The sequence below is a fragment of the Schistocerca americana genome, chromosome 2, assembly GCF_021461395.2.
Source record: "Schistocerca americana isolate TAMUIC-IGC-003095 chromosome 2, iqSchAmer2.1, whole genome shotgun sequence".
NCBI lineage: Eukaryota > Metazoa > Arthropoda > Insecta > Orthoptera > Acrididae > Schistocerca > Schistocerca americana.
In genome coordinates this window covers 691,819-707,453 of record NC_060120.1, presented here as the reverse complement: position 1 = coordinate 707,453, position 15,635 = coordinate 691,819, and the positions used below count along the sequence as shown (strand labels likewise).

General features: G+C 43.3%; 1 protein-coding gene across 1 annotated transcript in view; it reads right to left on the bottom strand.

The window, feature by feature from the left end:
• LOC124596574 (cytochrome P450 9e2-like) overlaps positions 1-15,635 on the bottom strand; it is a 94,363-nt gene that overhangs the window by 11,133 nt on the left and 67,595 nt on the right. Inside the window, exons 3-5 of the mRNA XM_047135767.1 lie at positions 9,476-9,684; positions 9,198-9,390; positions 3,577-3,798 (exon numbers count right to left, since the gene is read on the bottom strand). Of these exons, the coding sequence (XP_046991723.1) occupies positions 3,577-3,798; positions 9,198-9,390; positions 9,476-9,684 (624 nt within the window). The remainder of the gene's footprint in view (positions 1-3,576; positions 3,799-9,197; positions 9,391-9,475; positions 9,685-15,635) is intronic.

Below are 15,635 nucleotides of genomic sequence, written 5' to 3'. Positions count from 1 at the left end.
CCGCGCTTGTTTGTTCAAGCACTTCTGCATCGCCGTGCAAGATGTAATCAGCTACGACAATGACGTATGTTATTATTATTTAATTTAAAAAGATCTTACCAGAATAATAATGTAATTACAAGAGGGATACGAGTAAGTAAACAAGCAGAAATTTTAAGAGATGATCAAAATTTTTCGTATTGTTTTCCGCTTACGATCTAAGTAGCGAGGACCATTCCTTCTTTTTTTTGCGTGTACAGGATTGTACACATATTTTCACATGCCATTTATTTACGGGCGATGGATTTACGACTCACCCGAACACAACCTCTTGCGCACCTCTACGACGTAACTATTTTCAGCGAAGACACAAAACAGCGATGCAAGAGAGTCCAGTTAGTTTACTGTGTGTCTGTAACTATAGATAAGCGCCCCCTTGCACTCAGTCAAGCAAACAGATCTGTGCGTCTTCAACGAGCGACAGCACTCGTTCTGATCACAAATTAACTGAAGTTATCACGAACTTCTCTGAACTGCAGAATGTTAACAAACTACAGATATTCTTCAGACTAGCAAATCATAGGATTCCAAACATTCATCTGTCCATCGAAAGATAAAAAGAAAACAACATAAACTCGTTTAACAGCAGTGTATGCGATAGCGTACCCATGTTTTGGAGAGCCTGTTCTTCCAGCAACACGAACTGAGTGAGGAGGCCAAGTCATTGTCGCTGCATTCGCACCGTCCAGCCATCTGGATTAGCGTTTCCGCGATTTCCTCAACCGCTTTAACAAATGCCTTGACGAATTCTTTGAAGAAGAAACTCCCGGGCTCCTTCGTCATCATTCCCCAACCCGAGCTGCGGCTGCGTCTCTTAATGACTTCGTCGCACGCGATTTTAAATCTTACTCTCCCTTCCCCTGAATTTATGTAGCTTACGGGCTGAATTCTGCTGTTGCTGCTATTCTGTCGCACTACGGTTGTAAACACCCTTTACTTTTCGCTTTCTATCAGGTGAAGAAGCTGGAATATAACTGCACTAAGGCACTACTATAGAAAATTGCTTTGTCTCACATCAACTGGTTCTTAGGAGGAAGAGAGTTCATGATAATGACGGAACATATTATGTTTAAATGGTTGCTGAATTTTACGTACCCAGTGGGCGATATGAGTCAGTGAATTCCAGTTCAAGAGAATTCACCGATTACGTAGGCAACACGTGGATGCTGACGAAAGCCAAGGAGAGTTACAGGCAACTGAAGACGATAATAAACAGGGAATGAAAAGTAAGAAAGAATTTTATTTATGAAGACATAGATGGGCTGACACACAAAATCTGGCTCTGAGCACTATGGGACTTAACATCTATGGTCAGCAGTCCCCTAGAACTTAGAACTACTTAAACCTAACTAACCGAAGGACAGCACACAACACCCAGCCATCACGAGGCAGAGAAAATCCCTGACCCCGCCGGGAATCGAACCCGGGAACCCGTGCGTGGGAAGCGAGAACGCTACCGCACGACCACGAGATGCGGGCACAAAATCTCTAATAAAGGAAATAGCGTGGGTAGTTACTCAAGAACAGCGTAATTTTACTCAAGAATAGTAACATTATTTGTTCCCCGGCCATTGTGTAAAGTAAACAACGAGTAGCAGATGAGTCCAAACGTTGTAGTGAACAAGTCGTAAATCTGATGTTCAACAATGTAACTCCTACAAGGCGGAGATTAATTTGTGAAACGTATGAACCTCTGGAAGAGGTGCATGAGACTTTTGGAAGAGTAGACTTAGGAATTATTGGATCAATACCTAAGAATAAGAAGGGAACAAATACAAGCACGTTCGATCATTTCTCGACATACTAGGATATCAAACATCTGTTAGAATGACAAAACGTTTGAAAAACTGTACGTAAAAGTTTAGTCATAAGTTGGGTTCATCGTCTAGATTAATTATTGATCAATGGAGGAAATTTATCAGTTTTAATTTATGTTGATGATTCAGCGAGAAATACCAGAGACGATGGAATCGTCGAGCGAACACGCTGAATCATTTTTAAGATTTATAACAATAAATACTAGCAAGAACCATGAAAACTTGGATTTTGGTCTTGTGCATGCAATACGACCGTAAGACGAAAAAAAATGGGTGCTTCCACTGGCCTGAGACCTTACCAAGTCATCTACGGCAGGAGGGTTAATCCATATGTGGACTTTGTCCAGTCGATCTATAATATCAGTGTCATGAGCAAATGAAATAAAGGCACATACCTAGCACATACATAGCATCGTGTAGCATTCCCCTTCGCCGTGAAGGTAGCGACGACGTGTCGTGCTGTGGACTCCTCGAGACACGAAAAGCAATGGGAGTAATCGTAACCCATGCTCACTCCTGTGACGCTCATTACTCTATAAGGTTCTTGCTATCACTGTTCAGATTACTTACATCTCGCTCGATAGCGTCCAATGTGTCTCAGTATACACTCATGGGAATGGAAAGTGTCACAACATGTAGCAAAAGTCTGATGTTTGCGAAACATTGTAGAGGTGTTCATCACGTAACGGTTATTAGATGATTAAACTTCCATTCTATTCGGGACATATTCATCAAAACTAGTATGAACTGGGTCCCCCAAGTACACGAATTCACTGCAGTATTTGTTGTGCCACGGAAGCAAACAGCCTCCAAATGTCATCTTGAGGAATTTCTAACCATGCCTGAAGCACATGCCAATGATTCATGGTGATTGGTGACTCAAAGCTGCTACGGGAGCACACGTCTTCCCAGAAAGACAGTAAGGATGACAAATCGCGGGATCGTGTAGGACAGTCAGAAGCCAGTACATTGCTTAAGGCATTTCTCCAGTGAAATGAAGTATGGAGTCTTTCATTATCCTGGTTCAATATGACATTTTCTATCCCGGCATTGAAGGGTATGGCAACAAGGAACTAGCTTCCCTTCCCTACAACATGAGATTTGATTCTCTCTCTAAAGCAGGTTATTTTATGGTTTTCGACATGATGTATATTTATTTTGTAACTATACTCGGCCTCCAGTTTGCGATTATAATAATCGTATTCAAGTCTTAAGTATTGATCCTCACCACGACTGCCACCTGGCGGCCTAATCGCCCTCCTGTAAGGCGCAGTTGCCGCAATCATCCGGCTTGGCATATTGTCTCACGGAAAAGATGGATGAGTCCATACCTACAAGTGATCACAAAAATCTTGGTATGTTTTCACACTGTATTTTGGTACATTTTTTCTCTTTGCTTTTAATGGTCAGTAACTACTATTATGCATTATATATTACTTGTGGTTCCTTACGGACTTTTTCAGATTAATCTGATGATGCATAAATCTAAAAGCGTAATTAAAGAAAATGATGACAACACAACTTATGACTTCCATGTATTTTTATAGGGTCCATAATGCCACGGATACAACCCTCAAATCGCTTTGCATTTAGTCACAACTGGTTTAGCAGGTGGTGAAACTCTCATCGGTATACTAGTTGACAAAACTACGTAAATGATAAGATACAAGATTAATGACTTCGAAAATAATGTCAAGGTCCTACGAAGAATTCCGCTTACCGGAGACGACCATGTCGAGGTACTGGCTGGCCATGACCTGCTCGTAGCTGGGCTGGCCCCCGCTCTTCTGCATCAGATCGTCCACCTCGTCCAGCAGGCGCCGCTGCACCTCCGCGTGTGTAGCCAGCAGGTGGCTGCAGAAGGCCAGCGCTGTTGACACGTTTTCGAAGCCACCGAAGAAAAATATCAGAGCCTGCGCCGCGATGTCGTCGTCAGTCAGAGCTGCCGTCGGAAAAGAAAAACAAATAAAGATGCGCAGCAGCAGGTCAAGAGCGCTGCCATCGCCGGGACGCAGCACACTGAGGTGACAAAAGTCGTACACAGATGGCCTTAGTATCACGTGTACAAGGTACAAAGAGGGCAGCGCACTGGTGGGGCTGTCATTTGCTCTCAGGTGATACAAGTGTAAAGGTTTCCGAGGTGATTATGAGCGCACGACGGGACGTAACAGACTTCGAACGCCGAATGACAGTCGGAGCTAGACGCGTCAATAGTGCGCCGAGACTACCAAATTCCAGGCATTACAGTACCTCTCATCACGGACAGTGCCGTGGCCGAGGCCTTCGCCGAGAGTAGCGGCGTGTGCGTAGAGTTGTCAGTGACAACAGACAAGCAACACTTCGTGAAGTAGCTGCAGCAGTCAGTGTGGCACGTATGATGAACGTATCCATTAGGACAGAGCGGCGAAATCTGACGTTAACGGGCTGTCACAGCAGACGACCGAGGGGAGTACGTTTGCTAACAGCTAACTGAGCAAGCTGGTGGTCGCTTCATAATGGTGGGGGCTCTATTTGCGTGTAATGGACTGTATGCTGTGGTCCAACGCAACTAATCATTGACTGGAAATGTTTCTATTCGACTGCTTCGAGACCATTTGAAGCCATCCACGGACTTCATGTTTCCAAGCAAAGATGGAATTTTTATTAATGACAATGGGCCATGCCACCGGGACAGAATTGTTTGCGACTGGTTTGAAGAACGTTCTGCAAAATTCGAGCGAATGACTCGGCCACCCAAATCACCCGACATGATTCCCATCGAATATTTATAGGACACAGCAGAGCAGTCAGTCCAGTTTCTGATCTACGCTGAGCGACAGGAGATCCGACACGACTTTTCTCACCTTAATGTATTTCAAGACTATCCCAAAAGACATGAGGCACAAATTACACTCATGCTCATAAATTAAGGATAACTGCAGAATGTGGTGCCACACAGCGTGGCACCACACAAAACTGGCTCTAATAGCATAGGCACATAGGGAACACACACGACACAGATCTGCAAGTCCACGGTATTGGTGATAAGTTGAGGAAACCGTCCCGAAACACATGTGCTACATAACGCCACTGTTTCCTGCGCATGTACCCCAACATCGATATGGGACATGATCACCATGCCCACGTACTCAGGCCGCACAACAGGTTGGCATACTCTGGATCACGTGGTCGAGCAGCTGCTGTAGTATAGCCTCCCATTCTTACACCAGTGCCTGTCGGAGCTCCTGAAGTGTCGTAGGGGTTTGAAGACGTGCAGCGATACGTCGACCGAGAGCATCCCAGAGGTGCTCTAAGGGGCTTAGGTCTGGAGAACAGGCAGGCCACTCCATTCGCCCGATATCGTCTGTTTCTGGATACTCCTCCACGATAGCAGCTCGGTGGGGCCGCGACTTATCATCCATCAGGAGGAATGTGGGACCCAGTGCAGCCCTGAAAAGGCGGACACACTGGTGCAAATGGCGTCCTGATACACCTGACCTGTTACAGTTCCTCTGCCAAAGACATTCAGGGGTGTACGTGCACCAATCATAATCCCAGCCCACGCCATCAAACCACGACCTCCATACAGGTCCCTTTCAAGGACATTAAGGGGTTGGTATCTGGTTCCTGGTTCACGTCAGATGAAAACCCGGCGAGAATCACTGTTCAGACCACACCTGGTCTCGTCCGTGAACATAACGTGGGACCACTGTTCCAATGACAATGTACTGTGTTCTTGACACCAGACTTTACGGGCTCTCCTGTGACCAGGGGTCAGTGGAATGCACCTTGCAGGTCTTCGGGCGAATAAACCATGTCTGTTCAGTCGTCTGTAGACTGTGTGTTTGGGGACAACTGTTCCAGTGGCTGCGGTAAGGTCCCGAGCAAGGCTACCTGCAGTACTCTGTGGCCGTCTGCGGGCACTGATGGAGAGATATCGGTCTTCTTGTGGTGTTTTACACTGTGGACGTCCCGTACTGTAGCACCTGGACACGTTTGCTGTCTGCTGGAATCGTTGCCATAATCCTGAGATCACACTTTGTGGCACACGGAGGGCCCATGCTACGACTTGCTGTGGTTGACCAGCCTCCAGTCGCCCTAGTATTCTACCTCTCATAACGTCATCAATATGTGTTCTTTCTACGCACAGTCACGACCGAAAACGTCTGCACACTTATTCGTTGCACCGAGCTCTGACATGCACCAACACATCTCTGCGTATGTAGACTGCTGCCAGCGCCACCGCGCGACGACCGCAGGTCAAATGCACCGCATGGTCATACCCCGAGGTAATTTAAACCCTCAAACTGCCCACCAGAGCGCTGTTTCACCATGTATCAGCATTATCCTTTATTTATGAGCATGAGTGTGTATTAAATTATTTTCTTGTTGTATCTTTAAATTCAGCAATTCCACAAGATATCGAACTAGGTATTTCTTCGAAACCTGGCAGCCACTTGACGTGTGGCAAACCGACAACCAAAATTATTAACAAGAAAAACAGAGCAGGATTATGAATGCAGCTTAAACAATGGGTGCAATTGGAGGAAAAAGCAAGATACATAAAGGGAAAAACTTAAACTGAAATCAGCAAAGTTACGAACACATTAGACATATAGAAGTGCAGATCAAAAAAGACTTTCATACCAGAGAAACGAAACGAAACGTGATGAAAACACAGTTATCAGCCAGACACAAAAATGTCAAAATGGCCTACTATCAATAACAGAAGAAAAATATCTGTATAATAGTTTCACAGGTTATTAATTCAAATATAATAGCTCTGCATATATTATAAAGAATGTTACAAGCTTTAATATCAGGTACAAAGAGCATATCAGAACCCATTCCACATATTCAGAAGACCTAATTCAGGAAAACCATACATTATATTAAGTCGGCAGTAAGTCAGTTTATCACACAGATATACAGGAACTCGGGTCTCTGAAATTTAACCATGTTTGTTTTCACACAGGTTGTATAGGCAATTCTACTCATCTGTTTCTCCACTTCATGTGTATTCTTTTGGAAGTTTTGCATTCTACATTCCTATTTACACTAGCGATGGGTCGCTCTAATTTTATAAATGCCGCAACACAATCCTGTGCTACTTTAGAACAGCTACTATGGGATTTTCAACTTGTTCAAATAAGATTATTGTTACACGAGGGTGCGCTGGAAAGCAAAATTCCGAATTTTTATGTGAAAACTCTTAAAAACATCTTAAAGAAAACCAATGTTATTAACATTCTATATCTTTATTCTTTATGTCTACATATTTGCAGCCCTTTGCTGCTAGAGGAATCCGAATTGTAGCGTGTAACAAGGCGGTGTGTAGCGTAACTAGGTCTGTGGTGTAACTACGTCGGTGCGTGAGCAACAGCGCGCTGTAACGGAGTTTCAAATTCGAAGAATTCGTCCACTCGTCCTCTCTTTCAGCGTGACAATGCCAAACGACAGACGAATGTCGCGACATGTGTGACAACCCGACCCCTTGAGTTTGCTGTCATCCATCATCCTGCATACATTCCCGACTTGGCCCCATCAGATTTTCATGTTTCCAAAACTTTGAGAACACCTTCGAGGACTTAACTTTGATGGTGATGAAGCGGTCCAAGCACAGATGAGGTTGTACGTGAAAATTTACAAAGTTAATAACGCTTTTTTATTTGAAATGCTATAAGAGTTTTCAGGTAAAAAATTCGGAGATGTTAATTTTCAGCATGACCTCATCCTATAAACTCCCAGGTAAAATCGTTTCAGAGGAACAAAATGGCTAGCGCATAAATTCAGTTACAAGTAACAGACTCACAAACCTTGGTTTCCTTCTTTTTTCATTCGCTGTCGATAACATAAACATAACATAACTCTTCTGTAACTGTAATTACTCCATCATAATTTTATTCGTTGTTTTGAACACATTCTACCTATTGACATTATGGAAAGCTTCCTCTACATCCATAAACATTATTAATGTGATCTACGCATTCCTCACAAAGGCAGCAAAGCTTAATTTCTTCTTCAATAGTATCTATTAAACATTGCAAGGTCTACCGCTTCTTCCGGTCGCAGGTGCTGACAAAGATATTTATTTAATGACAGATATATTTAGATATACAATAAATACAAATAAGAAATTTCTCGCTGACTTGAAATGTTAAGCAGTTAACGTTAGGAAATTAGTATGTAGCACAAATTATTTGTACCCAGAGTCTAATTAGGTCTTCTCAAAACAGAACTTTTCTTGGAGACTTGGGATACAGTCTTTATAGCTGCATCATTATTGTGAGACTCTCAGCAAGAGTGGAAATTTAGCAGCTTTACAAATACACTAAACAGCTTCGGAGAAACCGTAGTACGAGGGTTATTCGGAAAGTAAGGAACGATCGGTCGCGAAATGGAAACCAAAGTGAAAATCCGATGACGTTTTGCACAGGTGTGTTGGACAGTGCCTCTAGTATGCCCGTCGATCACATTACGTCTTTTTTTTTAGTTCTGAGCACACAGGGAGCATATAAAGATACCTAGAACAATAGTGTCTCCCGCCAAGTACGAGGGTCTGGTGAGAAATTTCGCCTGGAGCTATGTAGCCAACATTACACAACTGTCGTGCATTTTCTTCTTCAAGACAATTCTCAGCCGCATTCTGCAGAGACAATGAAAATCCTCCTGCATCGTTTTCAATTGAAATGTTTTATTACCCACAATACAGCCCGTAATTGTCTCCCTCTTGAGTTTCATCTCTGCTCAGACGAACCGCACGGCACGGACAACGCGCTGTAGGCCAGCGTAGAGAATTGGCGGAAAGCACTGGCGGCTGCCTTCTGTAACGAGGGTATTGGCAAGTTGGTACAACGCTACGACAAACGTCTAAGTCGGATCGGCGACTATGGAGATAAATAGCTGGACGTTGTAGCTAACTGTTGAAAATAAAACAGTTTTGATTTGCACTGTGGTTTCCATTTCGCGATGCATCGTTCCTTACTTTCCGAATAGCCCTCGTATATGTGAAATTTCGATTTACTCGTAGTTTATTAACCTTGTGTGTTTTACTAGCGTAAAGATATAATTGATGTTTGTATCTAGCGGTGTGAGGAAGCAGCAGTTTGTAGTACAATTTCAAACTGGTTACTTTAAGTTACTGAGAGCAGGTACTTCATTATAAATCTAAACTCTTCTGCGACCTAACATACGTAAAGGCTTGGTGACACGAGGAATGAGCTACATTTACTTAAAAGAACAGCTGTAGCGGAAATTTTACTCAAAATCTCAAGAAAAACTCAAAAGCATTGCGAAAAACCTTGTGAACTCAAGAGCTGTCACTCTGAGAAGGTGTTACGGTAGTTGCTGCTATGTACTTACTCATAACATCGCGTTTTGTAGGTCCGATCTTCTCTTGCTCCTCAGAGTTTACGTCACCTCGGCGTGCTTGCAGTAGCAAATTTATCACGTCCGGACGAACGATACCCTCCCTCTTTCTGGCCTGAATTGCGTCCCTTACCATTGACCTGAAGAATTGCACCGACTTTCGGTCGAAGAATGGGATGCCCAGCACCTGCAATAACATTGTAAGACAAGGAAAGTCGGAAATCCGTGTAAGCTCGACTAAGGCAGCTCAGTAGAGCACTCGTCGAACCTACCTGCATGATCCTCGGCGATACGAAGTAACCAGCAGCGGTAAGGGGGTTTACCTTCGTCAGTCTGCGGCCCATGCGGTATAAACTGTTGTCGCGGTCCATCAGCGAATCCACCTTGAGACCAAAAGCCGTCGTTGCAATTATGTCGTTCGCCACCCGGGTGAAGAGGTCCTTCATCTCTACGGTGAAGATGTCTTCCTTTCTTGAGGAAGCTTGGACAAAGTTATAATTAACTGTCAGCAGGTGGATATAATTACTGTAAAGAAATGTGGAAGACTGTTTTATTTTCAATCACTTTAATGTATAATTCGAAATACACTTGTGTGCAAAACTTAAGAATGAAACTTATCTTCGTACGACGTGACACTGTCAAGTAGTATAGCTTGACGAAACTTGGACAATACATAGAAAGAACTGTTACTATATAGTACAGCAGCTAACGCAAATAATTAATCAATGAGACGAACAGGAATGACACTTTTATTTACCGACAATAATTACGCTGAAGTCATCGCGACTCTTGATGATTCCCTGGGCATTACAAAACGCGGGACACGGTTCTTAAAAGCGTGTGTGTTCAGCATGGCCGGCAATGTACTCTCTACAGCGTGTCCCACGCTGACCCAATGACCGGTAAGCGCGTTCCGCGCCTCCCCCATCGCGGATGACAACCGCTGTGTGGTCTCGGTGCGACTGAAGTTGCTGCAGTACGTGTTCCCAACGGATGCCTCGTGTACTCGATGTGACTTAATTCGGGGAAGGGAAGGACAGTCCATTCTACGACTATCCTCTCGTTCCAAGAGCTCCTCCATTTGAACTGTTCGATGCTGTCGCGCACTGTCAGTCATAAAAAGATGCAAATGGGGAAACAGTACAGTGTCGGAAAAACGATGACCGGTGAGTGTACCGATTTGGAGGTCAGTAAACCCATGCAACGTACTGCCTCCCCGCACCATAACACCTGTACCGCCAAAGCGACCATGTTCGGTAATACACGAAATGTATTCTCAGTTGCGAATATGCGCAACCATCATTTGTATAGTGGATCGACGACTGTGAAAATGTGTAGCGGACCGGCACTCGAACCCCGATTTCCCGCTCGTCGCGAGCAGCCGCCTTACCATCTGGCCATCCGAATGGGACTCACGGCTTGAGCCAAACTACCATTTGTCGTCAACCATGTGTCTACAACTTGTACATCCATTACGTAAATTCCCGTCCTGGGGAGTCATTCTACTTGAAAGTCGCCTGCCCGGTGTCGGCGGGTAAATACGATACTGCAGTGCCTATTTTATTCCAGAGTACAATGCACTGCTCCTTCGGACATGCATCCAAGTCGAGAGGAACACTGGCTCGTAATTCGGAATAACACAGACACTGCAGTATCGCCTTTTCCATAGTGCTCCTGGATGCATTACTCGTTGGCACCTCGCGCCATATAAGGGTACATAATGCACCCAGGAAAGGGTGCATACTGCACCAGGTGGTATATTGTCGGGAGACATAACGTTACATGGGCGTACTGACCTCCAAATCTTTCAACGCGGAACACTAAACGGTGAGATTGTGAGACTGTATTCCTTCTCAATGTGCGTCTTTTCAGGGGTACATTCGGTCCTCGCTTAATTTTTTATTTATGACAATGCGTGACGAGGTGGAGCAACTTCTTGGAACTAGAGGATATTCTGTGAATGGACTGGTCGGCGCGTCCCCCAACTTCAGTCCCACGGATGTGTTGGGGAGACGTCCACGTGCACCAGCGACCACCCAGCAGTCAACCGCGCTGGTGGAGGGGTGGAGTGTCCCACCACAGGATCCCTCACCACACTTGCGGCCAGCGTGGCAACTCGCTGGACATCAGGCACTGCCGTCCGTGGTGATCAGTGTAAATCTTGTCTCTGAATAAAGTTGTCATTTCCGTTTGACTGCTTAATTCTTTCAGTTATCTTCTGCAGTGTAGCAGTTCCTTCCACTTACGTTCCAGGTTTCATCAGGTTGTTATTTGACAGTCCGCCCCGATAGCTGAGTGATTGCCGGCACGGTAGCTCAGCGTGTTCGGTCAGAGAGCTGGTTAGCCTCTGTAATTAAAAAAAAACTGAGTGGAAGGATTAACAAACGAACTTTAACGGATGTCATGTGATGTCCGCAACGACCAAACCCAACGATCAACAACGAACAAGGAAATAAAAAAAGTGGCTAGCGCAGTGGTCTGACACGGCAAGGGACCCGCGTTCGATTCCCGGCTGGGTCGGATATTTTCTCCGCTCAGGGACTGGGTGATGTGCTGTCCTCATTATCATTTCATCATCAGTGGAAGGCAACGGGAAACCACCACTGGGATCACTTCCCTTGACACTCATGCGGTGGATCTCTCTGACGTGGCTTCCCCAATGACAACACCTGCCGTAAGGCACAGCACAAAGTTTTTAAAAGTTACTTGACAGTGACACATCATTCTACAGTTAGTTTCCGCCTTAATTTTCGCACACCACTGTATTAGTTAGTAGAATTATTTGTGTCTCACTTACAACTCCTAGACTGAGAAAAGTATTTCCCTATCACGAGTAATTCATGAATGTTTTTCACAAATTTCGTAATAAGATTCTGAAGGTTCAAATACAGAATATATTTTAAGGCAACTGCAAGGATTCTTTGTGCTATAGTTCACTCAGTTTCTAGTAAACGTTGGATCTGATTTGAAATTGAAATCTAAAGAGTGGTAAGTATTGAGTGAGTGCAATCTAGCTGGTTTGTTAGTGAATTGTTTATGTGTTCCATGGAGTTTCATTTCCTTTTCTCATTACGATACGGAATGCATCAGGTTATCACTTTCCGCATAGTTTCTCAATTAAAAATACGGTAACATGGTGATCAGTTACATGGTTGTCTTAATATACCATTTCTTGTTACTATTTTTCGAATATACTATGTTAAATTCTCTCTCTCTTTCTCTCTGTCTCAATCTGAGACACACACACACGCGCGTAAGCACGCACGCACAGGCACATGATGTTGTTAAACATACAGACACAGGGAGCTCTCAAGCAGATATAATTGCCATTTATGTTTTAAGTAATATAATTATCTAGTAGATCCTTTACATCAATGAGTAAATGATCAAAGATTTTTTATTTGCGAATATCTCGCTTCTTCCCGTGCCACATGAACAAAGCGGAATGAAAGACAGTGTAAATCATTTCTTCTTCTGGTATTATTTATAAGAATATGGATGTTAGCTTTTTTTCGAGCTGTGACTACTTGCTGCCAACAAGCTTCATAAGGGATAAGTGTATTGTGAAGCTGTTGTAGATATGTCCAGTTATTTTAAGAGCTCTCTATAAGTCGTTGTATACAGTACACCATATATTGTCGTTATTAAAAGGTTCTGTGCAACGAAAAATCTCTTCGTCAGTGACGAGTTACCCAAAATACGATACCATAAGATTTTAGTAAAAATAGTAAAAGAAAGTCTATTTCTGAAATTTCTATTCCCAAAATCTGCTGGTATCCGTAATGTAACAGTTGCACAGATTAGACGTTAATGACCACTTGTAAAAAGGGCCTACCAGTTCAGTTTATTATTAATGTCAACACATAATACTTTAAAATGTCCTACATCCTTTATTGATTTCTCTTCATGCAATATTTCTAATGGAGTGGTCCATCCTTATCCGCTACAGAACTGCAGTTATTGGAAACACAACTTACAGTTTCATAAATCATTAGCGTTCTATATTACGCAAGGTAACGAAGAAAATATCCGATTCAAAACTATTTCCACAACATTCGAATCATTCCAGTTCCTGAAATGTATTTCGACATTCATGCGTTCGGTCTGTCGACCAGTGAGAAACATTGTCAGAGGCCCAAATCTGGGAGAGATAGTGTTAGAAGTTCCACGTCACCACAACAATCGAGTTGCTAAAAATCGCACAGACGAATACTCGGTGCCACACACGTCCGTGTGAGCGACAGGCATCCACTGCGCATAGCTTGACAAAATTTTCATCCAGAGCTCCACGGAAAAATGACAGCGCTGCTTACACACTAGTAACCTCCTGTTAGATCACGACAAAATGTCAGCCTGGTGCAAAGACCGAGAGTTATTTCTTACAGTAGACAGAAGCAGATTTGTGATGTCCATGAAACGTAAGAGTGTGGTACTTCCGGATTACTGAGACATTAGAATTAGTCACGCCATATAAGTATTTGGAATTAGCATTAAATAGGTATATGAAATGGAGAAACCACCTAATCCCAGTTATCAGAAAAGCAAATGGCAGTCTATGAATCATTGATAGGAAAAATTGCCTACAAAAGAGAAGACATATATTACTAAGGTTGACACTTTAGTACTGCCCAAAAGTATAGTAGTCTTATCATGCTGGATTAACAGGAGACTTACAGCGTATAAAATGAAGCGCTATGCCAATGGTTACAGGTCTGTTTGATTGCCGAGAGCGTTTAACAGATATAATGAACCATTTTAACTACAGATAGTCGAAAAAAGACGCTACACATCTCTCGAGAACCCTCTTAGAGAATTTAAAGAACCGTCTTTTCTGACTACTGGTTTGCACGTAGTGGTGAGAGGTCGGTGATACTTGTAATCAAATTTGTTAGACCCAGCTTACGGATGACTGGACTCCTTGATACTCTGATGAGCAAAGTGCTGCTGTGACGAGACATTAGATTCGTATTCGGAAGAATGGCGCTTCAGGTCCCCACCCTGCCATCCAGAAAGTGGTTGCTTACATGGTTTTCCTTAACAATTTAAATCAAATGCCGAGGCTGTACCTTTGAAGAGGACATGGCCGATTTCCTTGCCCATATATCCTCAAGAAACTATTCAGACTTTAAGGGAGCCGAAAATTTAATAGTCATGGGGGACTGGAATTCGACAGTAGGAAAAGGATGCGAAGGAAAAGTAGTAGGAGAATGTGGACTGGGGGAAAAGAATTAAAGAGGAAGCCACCTGGTCGAATTTTACACAGAGCATAATTTAATCATAGCCAACACTTCGTTAAAGGATCTTGAGAGAAGGTTGTATACGTGTGGAAGAGACTTGGAGACACTGGACGGTCTTGGATTAATAATATAATGGTTATACAGAGATTTAGGAACCAGATTTTGAATTGTAAGAAATTTCCAGAGGCAGATATGGTCTCTGACAACAATTTATTGGTTATGAACTGCAGATTAAAACTGAAGAAACTGCAAAAAGGCAGGAATTTAAGGAGATGGAACCTGACTAAACTGAAAGCACAAGAGGTCGTAGAGAGTTTCAGAGGAAGCATTACGCAACGATTGACAAAAACAGGAGAAAGGGATACAGTAGAAGAAGCATGGGTAGCTTTGAGAGATGAAATAGTGAAAGCAGCAGAGGATCAGGTAGGTGAAGAGACGAAGTTCAGTAGATATCCTTAGGTAACACAAGAGATGTTGAATTTGATCGATGAAAGAAGGAAATCAAAAAAATGTCACAAATGATGCAGGCGAAATTAAATACAAACGTCTCAAAAACGAGCTCGACAGGAAATGCTGAATGGCTAAGCAGGAATGGCTGGAGAACAAATGTAAAGATGTAGAAGCATATATTACTAGGGGTAAGATAGATACTGCCTACAGCAAAATTAAAGAGACCTTTGGAGAAACGATAACCACCTGTATGAATATCAAGAACACAGATGGAAAACCAGTCATAAGCAAAGAAGGGAAAGCAGATAGGTGGAAGGAAGGGAAAAGGAAACGGACACAGAGGAAGATCAGAAAAGAGATATGATACTGCGAGAAGAATTTTACAAAGCACTGGAAGGCTAAGTCGAAACAAGGGCCCAGGAGTAGACAGCATTCCGTTAGAGTTACTGATCGTCTTGGGAGAGCCAGCGACGACAAAACTCTTCCATCTAGAGAGCAAGATGTTTGATACAGGCGAAATACCCTCACACTTCAAGAAGATTACAGTAATTCCAATCCGAAAGAAAGCAGGTGTTGACAGGTGTGAAAATTACCAAACTAGCAGTTTAATAAGTCACGGCTGCAAAATACTAATACGAGTTCTTTACAGAGGAATGGGAAAACTGATAGAAGCTGAGCTCGAGGAAGATCAGTTTGGAAAACGGAAGGCAATACTGACCCCACGTCTTACGTTAGAAGACAGAGT